This window comes from Microcaecilia unicolor, chromosome 5, assembly GCF_901765095.1.
Source record: "Microcaecilia unicolor chromosome 5, aMicUni1.1, whole genome shotgun sequence".
Taxonomy (NCBI): domain Eukaryota; kingdom Metazoa; phylum Chordata; class Amphibia; order Gymnophiona; family Siphonopidae; genus Microcaecilia; species Microcaecilia unicolor.
In genome coordinates this window covers 189,979,139-189,999,639 of record NC_044035.1, presented here as the reverse complement: position 1 = coordinate 189,999,639, position 20,501 = coordinate 189,979,139, and the positions used below count along the sequence as shown (strand labels likewise).

The 20,501-nt window shown below is 46.5% G+C and overlaps 1 protein-coding gene across 1 annotated transcript in view; it reads left to right on the top strand.

Annotated features, from left to right (window-relative positions):
* The window catches only part of TSNAXIP1 (translin associated factor X interacting protein 1), a 1,164,230-nt gene that overhangs the window by 320,518 nt on the left and 823,211 nt on the right, over positions 1-20,501 (top strand). The window contains exon 6 of the mRNA XM_030203665.1: positions 14,547-14,743. Within this exon, the coding sequence (XP_030059525.1) occupies positions 14,547-14,743 (197 nt within the window). The remainder of the gene's footprint in view (positions 1-14,546; positions 14,744-20,501) is intronic.

Sequence of the window (20,501 nt, the reverse complement as noted above, 5' to 3'; positions counted from 1 at the left end):
TATCCTCCTACATTATAAACCATAAGTTGCCATGGGACCCAAACAAGAATCAATCTTGACATCTTCATACCCAGCAAGCTGCATGAATATACTATAATGTCAAGTGGGGGCTACAGACCCCTGCAGATCTCGATTGATAAACTGTAGTGCCAGCTGCTCTGATGTAAAGGTTACCCATTTCCCGGCGTGGTGTACCTTCAGTGTTGCCGGATATAACAACATGAACTTGATATTCTTTTCGATCAGCGTTGTGCATATCGGGTGAAATTTCCACCGCCTCTCCTGCACACTAGCCGAATAATCTTGAAATATTCAGACTTGGGCTCCCGCATACGTCAGAGATTCCCTTTTCTGCCGGTACCCCTGTAGAATCTCTTCCTTGTGAAGATAATTATGCACCTTGATGATTACTACTCTGGGTCGCTGGCTATTCTGCTGCAGTCTCCCAAGTCCTGTGTGCTCTTTCGATGCAAAAATGGCCTCTGCTATCTGACAAGGCAAATTCCTTTATTAGCCATTCTTCAAGTAGGGGCCCCAGATTCTTTCAGGAATATTTTCAGGCAGTACCACCAATCTGTTAGATTACTGCGCAGGGCCGTGCCGATGCGGTAAGCGGGGTAAGCACCGCAGGGGGGCACCCACCTCTGGAGGGCGCCGCCGCGGTGCTTACCCTCGCCCCGCGCCGCCGAGGCCTTTAAATCTTTTCCCTCGGTTGCAGCAGCGTCAGTGAAAGCGCTGCTGACATCTCCCTTCCCTTGCACTCGTTGGTTCCCTCAGTGTCCCGCCTTCTTCTGATGTCAGAAGAAGGCGGACACTGAGGGAACCAAGAGCGTAAAGGGAAGGGAGACGTCGGCAGCGCTCCGCTTTCACTGACGCTGCTGCGACCGGAAGTAAAAGATTTAAAGGCCCCAGGGCATGGAAGGAAGGGCAGAGAGGCATGGATGGGAGGGCAGGGCCCAGGGAGAGGACAAATTGCTGGAAGGGGAGGGGAAGAGAGATTGCTGGCTATGGATGGAGGAGGGAAGGCAGAGAGGGACAAGGATGGACATGGGGGCCCAGGGAGAGGACAATTGCTGGAAATGGAGGGGAGGGGAGAGGGAGGTGAGGATTGCTGGCTATGGATGGAGGAGGGAAGGGCAGAGAGGGACAAGGATGGACATGGGGGCCCAGGGAGAGGACAAATTGCTGGAAATGGAGGGGAGGGGAGAGAGGAGGAGTGCTGGCTATGGATGGAGGAGGGAAGGGCAGAGAGGGACAAGGATGGACATGGGGGCCCAGGGAGAGGACAAATTGCAGGAAATGGAGGGGAGGGGAGAGAGGAGGATTGCTGGCTATGGATGGAGGAGGGAAGGGCAAAGAGGGACATGGATGGGAGGGCAGGGCCCAGGGAAAGGACAAATTGCTGGAAATGGAGGGGAGGGGAGAGAGGAGGATTGCTGGCTATGGATGGAGGAGGGAAGGGCAGAGAGGGACATGGATGGACATGGGGGCCCAGGGAGGAGGACAAATTGCTGGAAATGGAGGGGAGGGGAGAGAGGAGGATTGCTGGCTATGGATGGAGGAGGGAAGGGCAGAGTGGGACATGGGGGCCCAGGGAGAGGACAAATTGCTGGAAATGGAGGGGAGGGGAGAGAGGAGGATTGCTGGCTATGGATGGAGGAGGGAAGGGCAAAGAGGGACATGGATGGGAGGGCAGGGCCCAGGGAGAGGACAAATTGCTGAAAATGGAGGGGAGGGGAGAGAGGAGGATTGCTGGATGGAGGAGGGAAGGGCAGAGAGGGACAAGAATGGACATGGATGGGAGGGCAGGACCCAGGGAGAGAGGAGGAATTGCTGGAAATGGATATAGAGCAAGAAATGAAGAAGAAAGGAGAAAAGTAAAGAAATAAATGGAAAGGAAGCCCTGGAAATGGAGTTAAGAGGACAGATACTGGATACTGGACCAGCATGATCCAGTATCCAGTTTAAGAGGACAGATACTGGACCAGCATGATCGGAAAAAAGAAAATCACCAGACAACAAAGGTAGAAAAAAAATCATTTTATTTCATTTTAGCGTTTGGAATCTCTCCCCTCCTGTACCACTCCTGGGAATCTGAGGAGATATCAGAGGTCCTCTTAGAAGAGGGTTCCCTTGGTATCGCTTCAGATCTCTCCCCTCCACACAAAATGAGAAAGCTACCTCCTGAGGATCTCTCCAAACTTTGAGAATTTACATCTGCTATCTTATTTTGCAATGTTAGCAATTTGTTTCTAAGAATATTGCTGACAATTCCTTTCAGTGTGGCAAGTGGTGAGCGATCATTTTCATGGGGGGGGGGGGGGGGGCGCCAACTGATAGTCTGCAGGGGGGCGCCAGAGACCCTAGGCATGGCCCTGCTTGAGAGGTCTGGCTCACAGCGCTGCCATGAATCTTCCAGCTCTGAGACTCTTTTCTCCATCTCCACGGTTCTGCTTATTATGTCTGCCAGCAGTCCGTCGAGCTTCCCCAGCTGTCCTTCCAGTGAGGTAAATCTGGGCTCGAGCGCGTTTCCCACTGCCGCTGCAAGCTGCGCTAGCTGTCGGGCAGTAAATTCAGCCTCACCTCGAGGCGATGCGGCCGCCATCTTGGATTCGCCGTTAGCCACGGATGTTTTTTCCTTCTCGCTTTTTGCGTTCTTCCTTGTATTTCCGAGCGGCATGGATATAAGGTATTGCTCCATGCAACCTTCTCGGCACACCAGCGGGTCAGGATCAGCTCTTTGGAGGATTTAATGGATCGCAGGGGGCCAGAAACAGGCGGGGATCTCGGAGCAGTACTAAAACACTGTTACTGCTCCCACTGCATCATGTGACTCCTCATAATTCACACATTCCCAAAATTTTTGAGTCTTCTGCATTCGTTTCTTTCTCCAAGGACAAGCAAGATGAAAGACCCACACTGATGGATGATGTCATCTGATGGAGCCCTACACAGGACCTTCAAGAAACCTGTGAGGGTGGTGCACCATACATGCACACACCTTCCTACTTGCCACTGTCATACAAGACCAAGCCAGTCTGTCTTTTTCCATGGAGGTCCCATTCGTGTGGATCTCCCTTCAGCTTGCATCTCTTCTTTTTCTCAGCAGTATTTGCCTTCAATTTACTTGAATTTGTTCTCTTTCTTGTAAGTGCTCATGAGGGGCCAGTACCTTCTTCCTCTTTTAGTTCCCAGTAAGGTTTCTGGCATTTTGTAAGTTTGCTTTCTTTTCCACAGCTCACTAGTCCCCCTTAGGCCTTGAGCATCCCAGTCGGGATAATTAAAAAAAATTTGATTTGTTTGATGTTGTCTCGTCTATTTTTCCCAATATGTCTCTTAAGACTCCTAGCGGTTTTAAAAAGTGTACCCATTGCAACAGGACTCAAAAGTGGTGCCTGAAGTGTCTGGGGCCTGACCATAATCCTTCTTCTTTTAAACTCTGTTCCAGATATCAAGATGAAGCATAAAAGGTCATGAAAAGAAACACAAACATATTTTTGGAGAAGTCTGGTCCATCAACTTTGGTTTGGAGGCATTGGTTCCAATGGCTTCTGGAGTTGCATCAGACACTGGGGATGCATCAACTTGAGGAGGTATCCACCTGCTTTGACATCGAACATCAGTAGCAGTCACAAGAATCAGGCACCTTCCAATCTGACCCCAAGGACAAGAAAGGGTTTGACTTTATCCTCACTGACACTGAGGGATCCCAATGCTATGTGTCAAGCAGAGGCCAGAAATCATCGGCATCAGTCCACCTTGAGGCACAGTGTTGCAAGCACTAGGATATCAAAACCATCGATACCTAAGAAGCACTTGTGCTGTGAGGGCTGCTTACCCTCCAGGGACTCGCAGTGGACATTACAGCCTCCATTAAGCCAGGACCATCGAATTGGCCCTGAGATCTTCAAAGGATATGACTACACTGGCTGAGCCTCAGCCTTTACTGATAGCTCCCCTCAAGGAATGGATCTAAGCCATACTCCAAGAGGACATGTGGTACCTCTTAGCCTACCACAATGCAGAGGCATTGAGTTCTTCAACATTGGCCACGGTGAAACTCCAGTCCATTCTGGAGGCATGCCCTGCCTGTCAATGATTGACACTGGTGCCTCACAGGGTGTTGGAGCTGGTGCACATCGAGACAATGTTGCTTTGCAGTCACTTGAGGAAGCTTCCTTGGGGCACCAGAGGTCACCCATTCCTTAGTGCCCTTGTTCAAGGCCTGACCAGCATCCAAAGAGGATTATTTCTATGGATCTGATTTGTACCACTCCTGGGAATCTGAGGAGATATCAGAGGTCCTCTTAGAAGAGGGTTCCCTTGGTATCGCTTCAGATCTCTCCCCTCCACACAAAATGAGAAAGCTACCTCCTGAGGATCTCTCCAGATTTTATTAGAGAAATGTCTAAGTCTGTGCCATTTGATTTGGAGACCAAGGATGAGCCTAGTGCCAAGTTGTTCACTATTATTGAGTTCAGTGCTCCCCTCCCCCAAAGGAAGCTGTGACAGTATCCATGCACAGAATCCTTAGGAATAGAAATATAAAGACAGAAATTGAACTGGGAATCCTAAGAAGTCAAACAAGGCATGCACTACAACATAGCAGAAATAAAAATAGAAATGCATTTCCTGTTGTACTAAACAAAAAAAATGACATATAAAACACTTTTTTCTACCTTTGTTGTGTGGGCATTTTGTTTTTCTAAGTATGTTGGTTCCAGTTTCTCTTCTGTTCTTTCCTCTCTTTCCAGTGAGTGCTGTCAATTTGTCCTTTCTCCACTTTCCTCCTTCTTTCTTCCATTCCCTCAATTCATCCATCTTTGATATATTTCCTCTTTCATTTCTGTCTGCTTACTCAAACTTCATCTTTTCACTCTTCATTGATATTTCAAGATATTTCCCCAAGTTCAATTTAATAATGGTCTATGGACTTTTCCTTTGGGAAGCCGTCCAAACCTTTTTTAAACTCTGCTAAACTAACCGCCTTTACCACATTCTCTGGCAACAAATTCCAGAGTTTAATTACACGTTGAGTGAACAAAGATTTTCTCTGATTCATTTTAAATTTATTACTTTGTAGCTTCATCGCATGCCCCTAGTCCTAGTACTTTTGGAAAGCGTGAACAGATGCTTCACGTCTATCCATTCAACTCCACTCATTATTTTATAGACCTCTATCATATCTCCCCTCAGCTGCCTTTTCTCCAAGCTGAAGAGCCTTAGCTGCTTTAGGCTTTCCTCATAGGGAAGTCGTCCCATCCCCTTTATCATTTTCATCGCCCTTCTCTAATTCCACAATATGTTTTTTGAGATGCGGCGACCAGAATTGAACACAATATTCGAGGTACAGTCGCACCATGGAGTGATACAAAGGCACTATAACGCTCTCATTTTTGTTTTCCATTCCTTTCCTAATAATACCTAACATTCTATTTGCTTTCTTAGCCGCCGCAGCACACTGAGCAGAAGGTTTCGATGTATCATCAACGACGACACCTAGATCCCTTTCTTGGTCGGTGACTTCTAACATGGAACCTTGCATTACATAGTTATAATTCAGGTTCCTCTTTCCCACATGCATCACTTTGCACTTGCTCACATTAAACGTCATCTGCCATTTAGACACCCAGTCTCCCAGTCTCGTAAAGTCCTCTTGTAATTTTTCACAATCCTCCTGCGATTTAATGACTTTGAATAACTTTGTGTCATCAGCAAATTTAATTACCTCACTAGTTACTCCCATCTCTAGGTCATTTATAAATATGTTAAAAAGCAGTGGTCCCAGCACAGAGCCCTGGGGAACCCCACTAACTACCCTTCTCCATTGAGAATACTGACCATTTAAACCTACTCTCTGTTTTCTATCTTTTAACCAGTTTTTAATCCACAGTAGGACAATATCTCCTATCCCATGAGTCTCTAATTTCCTCTGGAGTCTTTCATGAGGTACTTTGTCAAACGCCTTCTGAAAATCCTCCTCTCACTTATCTACTTGAGAACTCCTATGATCTCTCCCAAATGATGGTTCCACCATGCCAAGCATCTCCCCTCCCTTCCCATTCCCACATCTTTGTAGCCCAGCATCTCCTTTCTCTTTCTCCACTCACACTTGTAGCCCAGATCTCCCTGCCCCCTCTTTCTCCTCTACCCCTATAGTCCAGCTTCTACCTGTCCCCTATCCCATCCTCCCTATGGTCCAGCATCTCTCTGTCCCCTCTCACTTCCCTTCTACCTATCTGGACCAGGAACTTCTTATCCTTTCTCTGCCCCCTTCCCCCTTATGATCCAGTAACTCTCTGTCCCCTCTCCCCCCCCCCCCCCCCCCAAAGAAGTGCAGCTTCAGTGTTCAGCAGGGCAGTAGCTTGGAGGGGATAGAGGCCACAGGAATCCCAGCCTGGCAGAAGGAGATGCGGCTACAAAAATCATGATGATGTGCTTCTTCCTGTGTTATGTGAGCAACCAACCATACACTGCGTGGGAAGGAGCACTGCATTGGGGTTTCTGTAGCCACATCTCCTTTGAGTCTAGCATCTCCCTCTCTTCCCTCCATCCCTCACAGTCCCAGATATCTCTCTCTCTCTCCCTCCCTCCCTCTGTGGGCTGGCATTTTCCTTTCTCTCCTGCCCCCTTCCCCCTGCAGTTCCAGCACCTCTGCCTCCCCCCTCCCACCACTGGTGCAGTACCTCCTTCTCCTTCAGCCCCCTCACAAATCCAGCACCTTCTCTCTTCTTTTCTGAGCCATCCCAGATATCTTCGTCCTTTCCCTCAGCCTTCCCATAAGTTCAGCACCCTCTTCCCTCAGCTCACCTCACATCCAGCATCATCCCTTTTCTTCCCTCAACCCCCTCACAAGGCCAGCATTGTCCCTCTTCTTCCCTCAGCTCCCTCTTGCAAGTCCAGTGCCTTCCCTCTTCTTTCTTCAGCCCCCTCCATATATCTTCCTCCTCTTCCCTCAGCCTCCCCATGAGTTCAGTACCTATCTTTTTCCATCAGCCTCCCCCCTTGAGTTCAGCACCTCTCTCCATTCTTCTCTCAGCTCCCCCTCACAAGACGGGGCTAGACGTATAGGCTCGGGTAGTCTATTCCAGGCGTGAGGTGCAGCAAGATAAAAGGAACGGAGTCTGGAATTAGCAGTAGAGAAGAAGGGGACAGACAAGAGAGATTTATCTACAGAACGGAGTACCCGAGAGGGGGCATAGGGAGAGACAAGAGTGGAGAGGTACTGGGGAGCGGCAGAGTGAATGCACTTATAGGTCAAGAAGAGAAGTTTGAACGGAATGCGGAAACGGATAGGGAGCCAATGAAGTGACTTAAGGAGAGGATTAATGTGAGCATAGCGACTTTGGCGGAAAATGAGTCGCGCAGCAGAGTTTTGGACTGATTGAAGAGGAGAGAGATGGCTAAGGGGGAGGCCGGTGAGAAGCAGGTTACAATAATCGAGAGGTGATAAGAGTGTGGATAAGGGTTCTGGTAGAGTGCTCAGAGATGAAGGGACAGATTTTGCTGATGTTATAGAGAAAGAAACGACAGGTTTTAGCAATCTGCTGAATGTGAGCAGAGAAGGAGCGGGAGGAGTCAAAGATGACCCCAAGGTTATGAGCTGATGAGACAGGGAGAATGATAGTGCTATCCACAGAAATAGAGAAAGGGGGGAGAGGAGAGGTAGGTTTAAGGGGAAAGATGAGAAGCTCAGTTTTGGCCATATTAAGTTTCAGATGACGTTGAGACATCCAGGCAGTGATATCAGATAGGCAGGCTGAGACATTGGTCTGGATGCTGGTTGAGATTTCGGGGGTAGAGAGGTAGATTTGGGAGTCATCAGCATAGAGATGGTATTGAAAGCCATGGGATGATATCAGAGATCCAAGGGAAGAAGTGTAGATGGAGAAAAGGAGAGGACCGAGAACAGAACCCTGGGGCACACCGATTGGTAGAGGGATAGAAGTGGAAGAGGATCCACCAGAGTGTACACTAAAGGTGCGAAGTGAGAGGTAAGAGGAGAACCGGAAAGAACAGAGCCCTGGAATCCAAATGAAGACAGCGTACATGTTATGACCCAGTAGTAGTGAGCCCTTGTGCCCCGACAGAGCACGGCAGAGATGGAGTGCTACCGCACTCAGGCAGACAGACAAACCCCTAGCTTCACCTGGAAAGCGACCACCGTTCACCGGGAGTTGAGCTCCCAGCTGCAGGCGGCCACCAGGACTTCTGGAACCGGCGGGGTTGCACAGCCGCTGACCAGGATGGCAGGAAACAGACACAGTCCAGAACCAGATACTCCGACAGGCAAAGAATAGTCAAAATCAGCCCAGGGTCAAGGCAGGCAGCAAACAAGCGAAATCCGAGAAAACTAGCCAAGGTCCGGTGCACAGGTAAACAGGAACAGAAGAATAGTCAGTGAACAGCACTCCCCCAGCAACTCCTCAGAACAATTGAGGCCAAAGCAAAGAAGGCCTGGAGGCAGTGCTTTAAATAGTGAAGCAATCAGAGCAAACCAAACTCAGGTGCATCCAACATGGCAGCCCCCATAGGAGATCCTCCCACGACCAGATATGGAGTTCCTTCCTGTTCTCGTTTAGACAAGATGGCTGCCCCCTCCTGAGCTAGCCAAGATGGCTGCTGCTCATGCTCCAAGCTGGATGACGGCTGCCGGGTTAGGAAACAGAAACCGACCCATCCTGGAGAAGTGTAGCAGAGCGTAACAGTATCAAGGAGTAGGCTGTGGTCAACAGTGTCAAAAGCAGCGGATAGATCGAGAAGGATGAGGATAGAATAGAGACCTTTGGATTTGGCCAGGAACAGGTCGTTGGAAACTTTTGTAAGTGCAGTTTCAGTTGAATGAAGAGGGCGAAAGCCAGATTGAAATGGGTCAAGGACAGCTTGAAATGAGAGAAAGTCAAGGCAGCGGCGGTAAACGGTGCGTTCAAGTAATTTGGAAAGGACGGGGAGGAGGGAGATGGGTCAATAGTTGGAAGGACAGGTAGGGTCAAGTGAAGGCTTCTTCAGGAGCAGTGTGATCACAGCATGTTTGAAGGCATCAGGAACGGTTGCAGTGGAAAGAGAGAGGTTGAGGATATGACAGATAAAAGGGGTGAGAGTGGGAGAGATGGTGTTAAGAAGGTGGGTAGGAATGGGATCAGAGGAACAGGTAGTTCGTTTTGAGGAGGAGAGAAGATGTGATGTTTCTTCATCAGTGACTTCAGGAAAGGAGGAAAAGGATGGAGGGGTTGAGGAAGTAGGAGAACGGACAAGGGGAGGACCAAGGGGAAGGAGAGGTGGGGGTGGTTTGGTAGAGAATTTAAGGTTTATCTTCTGAACCTTATCGTGGAAGAATTCAGCTGGGGTCTGGGGAGATAGAGAGGGGGGAGTTGTGGATGGAGGCACCTTGAGGAGAGAGTTAAGTGTGGCGAAGAGAAGTCGAGGGTTTGAGCCGAGAGAATTAGACAGCTGGATGTAGTAGTCCTGTTTGGCAAGCAAAACAGCAGATTGGAAGGAGGTCAACATGAACTTGAAATGTGTGAAGTCAGCAAGGGCAAGAGATTTCAGCCAGAGGCGTTCGGCGGAATAGTTACAGGAATGTAGGTAGCAGATTTTAGGGGTCAGCCAGGGCTGGGGTTTGGTACGTCTTATAGGACGGGACATGAGAGGTGCAAGAGTGTCTAAGGCAGAGGATAGAATAGTATTGTAGGAAAAGATGGAATCATTGACAGATTTGAATGGTGCAGTGGTAGAGAAGAGGTTTGAGACACTGGAGGATAGGGTAGTGGGGTCATTGGCCTGGAGATTCCTAGATAAATTGGTTAAGATTGGACGGGATTGGGCGGGAGGAAGTTTAAGTGTGAAAGTTATTAGGTGATGGTCAGAGAGGGGAAGATCTGAGGTAAAGGAATTGGAGGGAGAGCAGTTACAGGAGAAGATAAGATCAAGACAGTGACCATTTTGGTGAGTAGGGGAAGTGGAGCATAGTTGAAGATTGAAGGAGGATGTTAAGGTGAGGAACTGGGAGACGTAAGAGTTGGAGGGATTATCAGCATGAATGTTAAAGTCGCCAAGAATGAGGGAGGGGGAGGAAGGATCATGAAAGAAGGAAAGCCAAGCATCAAAGTCGGTGAGAAAGGATGAAAGGGATTTATCAGGGGGACGATAAATAACTGCTATTCGAAGAGGCAAAGGAGCGAATAGGCGGACGGAGTGGACTTCAAAGGAATAAAAACAGAGAGACTGAGGTGGCAGAAGAGATTGAAATTTGGAAGAGGGTGAGAGTAATAGATCAATGACACCACCGCGGCCAATAGGGCGAGGAGTATGGGAGAAGAGATAACCACCATGGGAGAGGGCTGCGACTGAAGCAGAGTCATCAGGGCAGAGCCAAGTTTCAGTTATCGCGAGCAGATGGAGGCTGCGAGTGATAAAAAGGTCATGAATAAAGGGAAGTTTGTTGCAGATGGAGCGGGCATTCCATAGGGCGCATGAGAAGGGCAGAGAAGAGGAAGGAAGGAGAGGAATAGAGATGAGATTGGAAAGGTCACGGTGCGACCTGCACAAATAGGATGAGGGTTGGTGAGGGGGACCAGTATTGGGATTGATGTCTTCAGCAGAGAGAAGAAGAAGGAGTGAGAGAGTATGGAGGAGAGTAGGAGAAGAGTGGCAATGAAGGCGACGAAGGTGAGATGAGCTCAGATAGAATGGGGAAGGTGCGATGGAAGGGATGAAGTGTTGAAGGCAGAAAGCAAGGAAGGAGGAAGAGGACAAGAGAGATGGTGAGGTAATAAAATGAATGAAAGGGAAATGTATGACTGTAGTGCATAGTGGTTTCGGGTGGAGGAGTAGATTGGGGAGGGACAGTACAAGGAGGAGAATGTGAAATGGAGCCATATGTATAGACTCAGGCAGTCCTAGGCATTAGTTAACAGTCACAAACAAAGGTAAGGCAGCTGGAGCTGAGGCTGAAGGCTGGAACAAGGAGTCGAGGTTGCAGGACTAGAGTTGGCGCTGCAGGTTGGGGCACGGGATGCAGGGAGGAACAGATGATGCAGGTTGGGGCAGAGGATGCAGGCAGGGACAGATGATGCAGGCTGGAACAGATGATGCAGGCTGGGGCAGAGGATGCAGGCAGGAATAGATGATGCAGGCTGTGGCAGAGGATGCAGGCAGGAACAGACGATGCAGGTTGGGACAGACGATGCAGGCTGGGGCAGACGATGCAGGCTGGGACAGACGATGCAGGCTGGGGTGCCTCTCCTTCTTTCCTCATCTCACCTACAAATTCAGCATCTCTTCTTCTTTCCTCAGCCCCCTCATGAGTCCAGCACCTCCTTTCCTTAGCCCCCCCATGTCCAGCCCCCCCCCCCCCATCCGTCCCTGTTTTCCCTTAGCACCCCTCTCCCATGAGTCTAGCACCTATTCTTCATCCTCTTCCAGTGTCCCATCCCCAGCCTGTCAAATCTTCACTTCTTTGTGGGCAGCAGCACCAGAATGCATTGCTGGGGTTGACTCAGAGCTTTTCCTCAACCACAACCCACCCCTCTGATGCAAAATCCTGTTTACATGAGGGCAGAATGCTGTAGAGGAAAGGTTCTGGGTCGGCCCTGTCAATGTGTTCTGGCTGCTGCTGCCCACAAAGAACTGAAGGTTTGACAGACCAGGATGAGGTGGCATGCGGGGGGAGCTGGGCAGGACGATGGAAAGATGCTGAATCCACAGTGGGAGGGGACGGGAGAGAGAGATGCTGCAACCTTTAAAAAGACTGCTTTTTGTGCCATCACTGCAATATATTAATGTATCATTACACACTGGGAAGTGCTGGTCTAGAGCAAGACAGCCGGTTTAGTAAGACAGTCTTTCGTTATCTGGGGTTTAGAATCCATCTCCACACCCCTAGACCCTTTTGTCTCTGATCTGGTGGATCCTCTTCAACTTCCCTTCTGCTTTCAGTAGGTGTGCCTCAGGGTTCTGTCCTTGGACCACTCCTTTTCTCCATCTATACCTCTTCCCTTGGTGCCCTGATCTCATCCCATGGGTTTAACTACCATCTTTACGCTGATGACTCCCAGATTTACATCTCCACCCCTGAAATCTCATCCTTAATCCAGGACAAAATCTCTGCCTGCTTGTCTGACATTGCTACCTGGATGTCTCAACGCCATCTCAAATTAAACATGGCTAAAACTGAACTTCTTATTTTTTCCCCTAAACCCTCCTCCCCTCTTCCCCCATTCTCTATCTATGTTAATGGCTCTCATATCCTCCCTGTCTCCTCAGCTCGTAACCTTGGAGTTATCTTCGATTCCTCTCTTTCCTTCTCTGTCCATATTCAACAAATCGCCAAAACCTGTCTCTTCTTTATCTTCTACAGTCACAAAAGAGAGGGAATACAGTATACAAGAACAACCAAACAACCAAACAAAGCAAACACTGGGCCTTCAGGATTGAGAAAAATGTAGTTCTTTATTTATAATGGAGACCCGACACGGTCCGTGTTTCGGCGTAAGAAGCTGACCCCCAGGAATGAGGTAATATAACCTGATTGTTCATTCCACATCTTTGTCAACTTATTATCTTGCTGACCTATAGGAGTCCCTTGACCCCTGATGCAGGCGTTTGTACGCCGAAACACGGACCGTGTCGGGTCTCCATTATAAATAAAGAACTACATTTTTCTCAATCCTGAAGGCCCAGTGTTTGCTTTGTTTGGTTGTTTGCTTCTTTATCTTCAACATTAGCAAAATTCGCCCTTTCCTTTCTGAATACGCCACCAGAACCCTTATTCACACCCTTATTACTTCTCGCTTGGGCTATTGCAATTTACTTCTCACTGGTCTTCCACTCAATCATCTTTCTCCTCTCCAATCTGTCCAGAATTCTGCAGCTCGACTTATTTTTCGCCAAAATCGCTATGCCCACACTAGCCCACTCCTCAAGTCACTTCACTGGCTCCCTATTCACTTCCGTATACAATTCAAACTCCTCTTACTGACCTTTAAATGCATCCACTCTATGACCCCTCACTACTTCTCCTCTCTCGTTTCTCCCTACACTCCTCCCCGCCAACTCCGCTCTCTGAACAAATCTCTCTTGTCGTCCCCCTTCTCCTCCACCGCTAACTCCAGACTTCGTTCCTTTTATCTTGCAGCACCTTATGCCTGGAACCGTCTTCCTGAACCCATACGTCTAGCTCCATCTCTACCTGTTTTTAAATCTATGTTGAAAGCTCACCTTTTCACTACTGCCTTTGGCCCCTAACTGTTACTCATTTGCCCTCCTCCTTCCCTGTTCCTCTGTACCCTGTAATTCCCTTGCCCGTAATGTCTTGTCTGTCTGTCTTGTCTGTCTGTTTTACGTAGATTGTAAGCTCTTTGAGCAGGGACTGTCTCTCTATGTCAAGTGTTCAGCGTTGCGTGCAGCTGGTAGCGCTATACAAATGTTATTAGTAGTAGTAGTAGTAGATCCAAGCTGTCCAAATAAAAAAAAAGCAGTTCTTCATTATACCTTGATTTTTGCAGGCCTCTCTACCCCCCCCCCCCCCCCCCCACTTTTATTTTTATTTTTGGATAGCCTGGTAGCTAGGGATACCCATCAGTGTGGATCTTACATCCTGCTTGTCCTTAGAGAAAGTGAAGTTACTCATCTGTAGCAGGCTGCAAGCAGGAAGGTGCGTGCATGCACAGTGCACCCTTATTAAAGGCTTCTCAAAGTTGCTGGAGAGCAGTTCCCATGCAGGGCTCCATCGGATGGCACCACCCATCAGTGTGGGATATTCATCCTGCCATACTCAGAGAACACCTGCTATAGGTAAATAACTTTGCATACTCTATTTTCCCCCTCCGCCTGAGTTGTCCAATGTTGGGCTTTTTGTTAAATTGAAATCCCTCCAATAATCGGATCTCCATCCTTGAATCACAATAGATTTTCAAGCATCAGATTGTAAAATATTTGGGGGCTAATTTTAAAAAGTGGGTGCCAATGTATGGGCACCAAATATTTATTTATTTTATTTATTTGTTACATTTGTATCCCACATTTTCCCACCTATTTGCAGGCTCAATGTGGCTTACATAGTACCGTAAAGGCGTTCACCAATTCCAGTATGAACAAATACAGTAATGTTGTGGTAGAATAAGGTTCACGTGTAACAGACACATTAGGGAGTCGTAGAGAGGAAGAGTTATTATATGTCCATTACAAGCTTTGGTTTCGTTGTGTTGCAGGGTACAGGCATTTAAGTTATAAATGCCAACATGAGCACAGTATGGGAAAAGCATGAGCAAGACTCACACTTCTGCATGTAACTTAAAGAATACTATGTTACATGCACATATCCAGGATCTAAGCAGGAGCATTTACACTTGCTCTATGCCTGCTGTTAAGTGCTTGTGCCTAACCATATATGCACTTACATACCCAGCTACGCTAGTATTCTATCAAGGAAAATAAATACCTATGCAAATTAATCATAAGTGAAACTATCCTGCTGTAGATTTAGCCTTCTTGTATAGATTTAGACCACAGTTGAAAGGAGACTTAACATGAGACTTTTTGTTTAGCCCAGCAGAGGGAGAAAATTCGTTCTATGGAGCCTTTGCATTCAATGCTGATTTCTATGTCAGAGAAGTGTAATCAGAAGATATTGTCAATGCGGGATGAAGAAAGAAAGGAAATTAAGGCAATGAAAAAAGAGAAGCTTGTTTTGCTTAAATATATTGACAAAATGAAGGAAGAGAAGATTTCTCTGGAAACTCAGGTAAGGAAAATTCAGCCACTGATGAAAGCAAGGCATAGATCAGTCATTTTGCAACTTGGCTTTGTAATGTAGTACAAGGTCATCGTCCTATTCCATGGGGCCAGTCACTTTGAGCCAGACAATGCCTATAATTTCATGTTCTCATCTCTCAGTGCAAGAATAACACTGAAAGCCTTTTGGTACCCACACTGTCAGTGTTATTCTTGCAATGAGGACCAGTGTGTGGCTCAAAGTGACAGAGCTACAAGAGCATCCTGACCAGTGATGGGTCCGTTACTTTTTAAGAGTGCTTAAGAAAAAAGTAAAAGTATTGGCTTCAAAAGTAGAAAATCTTATCCAAGAAAATACTCAAGTAAAATTAATAAAGTACAGCTCTTAAAGTGACTTTTTTACTACAAAGTAAAAAGTTGGACCACAGAATTTAGTATGTTTACAAGCAGCAGTACTGTATTCAGAATGTGTACATATCAACTTGTGATCTGTCTAGATCTCTGAGGGTACAATGGAACAGAAATATAAATGAAATTACAAGTTTAATAGCCTTTTAACAAGCTGGGCAACAATCTGTCATTCTCCCCCTCCCCTGCCCCAACGAAGTGCGATGCCTGTTGAGGTTATTGAACAAGTCGGACACATCATTATTTTAGTCTTTATTATTTGATGTTTTATCAAATGCTGAGTTAAAGGGCCAAGAGTACCTCTTTTTGGATTAAACAACTGTCCAGCAACTCTAAACAAACTGTAGAATGGATTGAAAATCTTTGGACTAAACAACATCCAGCAACTCTAAACAAACTGTAGAATGGATTGAAAGGCCTTTTTTGTTATCTTTCACTGGATGGAGCCTAGAGAGTTCCTTGCTGATTCTCTGTAGGAACTTGGGGTAAGAGTGTTCCTGTTCTGGTTCCTCTGGCGGAATGCTTACAGAAGGGATAGCTGATATTCTGAGTTTACAGAAACTGTTCCTACAGAAGCAAGGTCCTATCAGGGTAGACAGTGGAAAGTTCTTGGGGAACTTGTGAGGTTCTGATGTCCACTCTCTCTGATATAGAGGAGGAGAATGAGATGGTTACATCTGGTTTGCAGAAGATTGCACCCAGGTGGAGTGGTCAGGAAGACACTTGGGGAGATACTGAAAGATCGGAGTATGGCACAAACCTCTTCAATAGTTACATCAGGGTGTTTTTGGAGGCTGGTTGCAATGGTTCACAGTGGATCTGTATGGGATTCTAGAGAAAAAGGATGATACCTTTATGCTTGGCTTGTGGCCCTCCCTTAGTATGGCTCTTTGGGGTCCTGAGGTATGATGTCTGTTGAGGTTATTGAACAAGTCGGACACATTGTTATATTAGTTTCCTATTTGATTTTTTTTAAATCAAATGCTGAGTTAAGACCCAACAGTAGCTGGTGTTCAAAATGGTCATCAGTCATTTTACCTTTTTGGACTAAACAGCTGTCCAGCAACATTAAACAAACATTATTCACATGCAGCACTGGCTGGTAAAGCAATGTTTAGTTCAGAAAAGGTGTCTTCAAGAACAGAAACAGAATTTACACTGTTCATGCAGGCAGACAGAAGAGCTTTGCTGCTTGTGGTGTTGGTGTCTGCTGTGTTGAAAGTGAAGAAATCATCATCCACATTCAACTATGTTGGAGTCGCTGTGGCATCTACATAATGTTAACTGGGACTGAACTCTTGGCTTAGATTTTTTTCAACAGCAAATCCATTCCTACCAATTTCTACCTAGAATCCTTGATCCATGCAGTCTTGAACTTTGGGTGTAGTATTGCAGCTGCTATAAGTTCCTAATCCGTTAACAGTTCTTCAAAGCACTTCTGTATGCCATTTAGTAATCCTCTTATTAATGGCTGACAAGAGTGGGCACAAGGTAGGTCATGAACGCTTTAGTTTCTCATTGAAGAATGGCTAAAGCTTGCGTCAAGGGTTTCATTACAGAGACATATTCAGCGATAAACGTGATTTCTGAACAACAAAACTTGGGAACATCTGTTTGCAGACTGAATTCATGGCATTGATGCCTTTTTCAGCGATTAGACGATTAAGCCGTTCCATTGAGTTGTAGATGAAGTTCCAGTGAGTCTGGTTAAGAATAACAAAATGGAGGCAAAATGTTTGTTCAATAACCTTAGCAGACATCACGCTTTGTGACTGTTTTGTTCCATAACGCTTGGTATTTGGCAAAAGTTGACCAATACAGCTTTTTGTAAGCCAAATCAGATTCTGCTTCTGCAGCATCATGTGTAGCAACCAGATTTAAGGAGTGACAAGCACAACGCTGATATGGTGGCAAATGAAAATCACCAGCCGCTTGAACTTGAAAACTACTGCAAAATAACACAAGAACCTGAAAAGACACTCAAAACCTATATAGGAAACATCACACCATAATAGCCCTAACACCTATGAAAAGACAGAGCTATAAAATAAATATTACATGGGCTCTAGAGCAACAATATACTTACTACTGGACTTTTATGATTCCAGCACAATGAAAGAATATGCACAGTCTCTACAAAGCATCACAGTTTATAACGGCAGCAAGAATGTTATTTGCGCAGCGTTATACTCAGATAAGTTAATATAAATTGATGAGCGTTTTCAAGAAGTGACTAGATATATACATCATCATAGAGCATTTAGACATACTTTAATTCTCTCCAAAAGTACTAGTTCAAATTATGTATTCAAATGCAAATACAGGATAAGTGACCACAAACTAAGGGACTCTTTCACTAAAGCTTAGTGAATGCTAATGGAATTAGCACGCGCTAAATTATGCCTGTCCTATTTTATACTTATGGGCCACAGGGCACTTAACGCACACTAATTCCCATTAGCGCATACTAAGTTTTGGTAAAAGGGCCCCTAAGAGTAGAAACATGTAAACAACAGTTAGCTTGAAAGCTTAAGAAGCCAGACTACATGCAGCACAACACCAGTGCAAAATATACAGATAGCAGATGTCAGTTCCCAAAATTGACCATTGCAATCAATAAATGGAAAATAAAATTATTTTTCTACCTTTATGCCTGGTAATTTTATTTTTCTAAGCATAGTGATCTCTGTCTCTGCTCCTTAGCTCTTAGATCACTGTCCAGGGCCTCCTGTCCATTTGCCATGTTTTCCTCTCCTCCTATCTTCTTAATTTCTTCCACTCAGACATTGATTTTTTCATGCTCAGCTTCCCCCAATACATTTTTTTGCCTCTCAAATTTTATCCCTCTTTCTCATCCTCCAGTCTTCCAGCTCCCTCTTTTTAATGCTTCTATCTATCTCTTTTCCCCACCCATTTCTAACATCTCCCCTCTTTCCTTTCCATCAGTGCCAGGCATCCCTCCTGTTTTCCCTTCCTTTTTGCCCACATCTCTTCCTGTTTTTCCCTTCCACCTTCCTTCCTAACCAGCATCTCCCTGATCTCTCTTTCTGCCTTCCCTCCTCTCCAGCACCAGCCCCTTTCCTTCCACCTTCACTCCTCTGTGCCCAGCATGTCACCCTAATCTCCCTTTCCACCCTCCATGCCCAGCATGACCCCCCCATTTCACCTCCCACATTCCTCCATGCCCAGCACATCCCACAATCTCCCCTTCCACCATGTCTCCCTAATCTTCGTTTCCACCCTCCATACCTAGAATGTTCCCCAATCTCTCCTTCCCCATTCCTCTGTGCCCAGTATGCTCTCAAACTCTCCTTCCACCATATCCAGCATGTTCCCCAAGTCTCCATTCCCACCTTCCTTATCGTTTATCATTTATTTATTTACTATACTGTTATATATTGCATAGCAAAACAGAACAGTTTACAAAGCAAATATTAGAAAAAACTTTAAAATAATATATAAATTTAGGAACTCCAATTAAAAGATAGGAGAGAAGACAAATCTCTCACTCAGTGTCATGAACCTGGCTCCGGCTCAGTCCTGGGGTCTGCCAGTGACGCGTGTGACTGGCACGCTGTGGGGGTGGTGGGGCTGTGGCGGGGCGCTCCCTTTAGTACTTCATCCTTGGCCGGGCTGCGCATGGCATGTGCACGGCTTGGGTATCCTTCGGCAAGCTTCCTCCTTCCTGACTCCTCCCCCTGGTGAGGGTGCGTCCTCCATGACGTCAGACGCCCTCATATCTTAGGGGAGAGCTGACTACTGTGTTCGGGGCCTCAGCTACTTTTCTGGAAGTGGCACTGGTGCATTTCTCTTTACTTTTTGGCTCACTGTCTGCTTGAGCTGTAAGCCTGAACCTGACCATTCACCTGAATGCTGCCTGCCTGCCTGACCTGAATCCTGACCATTCTTCTGAATGCTGCCTGCCTGCCTGCCTGCCTGCCTGACCTGAAGCCTGAACCTAACCATTCTTCTGAATGCTGCCTGCCTGACTTGTAAACCTGAACCTAACCATTCTCCTGAATGCTGCTTGCCTGCCTCTAAGCCTGTACCTGACTGTTCTCATGAACGCTGCCTGCCTGACCTGAAGCCTGAACCTGACCTTGCTGTCTACTTGCCGCCTGCCTGAACCTGTAGCCTGGACCTGACCTTGCTGTCTAGTAGTCGTCTACCTGTTCCTGTAAGCCTATGCCTGCCCCGGCTTCTGCTAGTTTCCTGTCTGTACCTGTTAACCTGGACATGACTCTCCTTTCTGTCTAGCAAATTCTGTTCCTGCCCAGTCCCTCCTAAGTCCTGTTGGCCACCAGAACCCAGGGGCTCAACCGCTGGGGAACGGCGGCTATTGCAGGTGAAGCTCTGGGCTTTCCAACCACTATTCCAGGAACAGAGTCCACAGGCTTCTGGCCTGATACCCCTGGTCTTGTAACAACACAAAGGCTCACAAACGGTGGCCGTCACCGGGACCAGCATGACTGACCGTGACGCTCAAGATAGTATGGCATGCAAGCATAAAATAACATTCATACATCAACCACAGAGACATACATTACACCAGATTCCTGTGTGATCTATCTATTGAGATCCCACATCATTCGATGGAAAAAGCCAGTTGGTAGAAATGTGTTTTTAATGCTTTACGAAATTGTGTATGGGACCCTTCTAGTCTGATTTGCTTTGGTAAGGAATTCCATAATGCTGGGGAGTGAAAGTAGAAAGCCGATGAGCGAGTGGATTCTCATCTTGCTCTAGATGGCGGGGGTAGAACCAATTTTTATCTGTAAGAAAGCGAAGAGAACGGCTTGGCATATATGGAATTGTCAATACTGCAATATAAGAAGGTATGTTGGTGTGAAGTGCCTTATGTGTTAGTATAAGAATTTTGAATCTAACTCTGAATTCGATAGGGGTCCAATGAAGATATTGTAGAAGAGGAGTAATCCTATCATATTTAGTGGCCTGACAAATGACACAAGCTGCAGTGTTCTGAATGGTTTGTAACCGTTTAAGTTAGTTTTAGTAATACCAACATAAATAACATTACAGTAGTCATAGCACATAGTAATATATGCATATGACAAAGTGCATAATGATTTCTGATCTATTGAATTTCTGATTGTCCGTAACTGTCGGAGGAATAAAATGATTTCTTCACAGCAGCGGATATCTGTGAGGTTTAAGAAAGGGCTGAGTCGAAGATTACTCCAGGATGTTTGAATGAGGAAACGAGTGATCTGTCTGTCAAATAGGGTGGGAATTAACATTGGTGTAGGGTTATGACCTGTTATCCAGGAGGCTATCGCTGTATCTGGGTTTAAAACCAGGTGATGTGTATTAAGCCAAGTTGCCACCTCTCAAAGACAGTT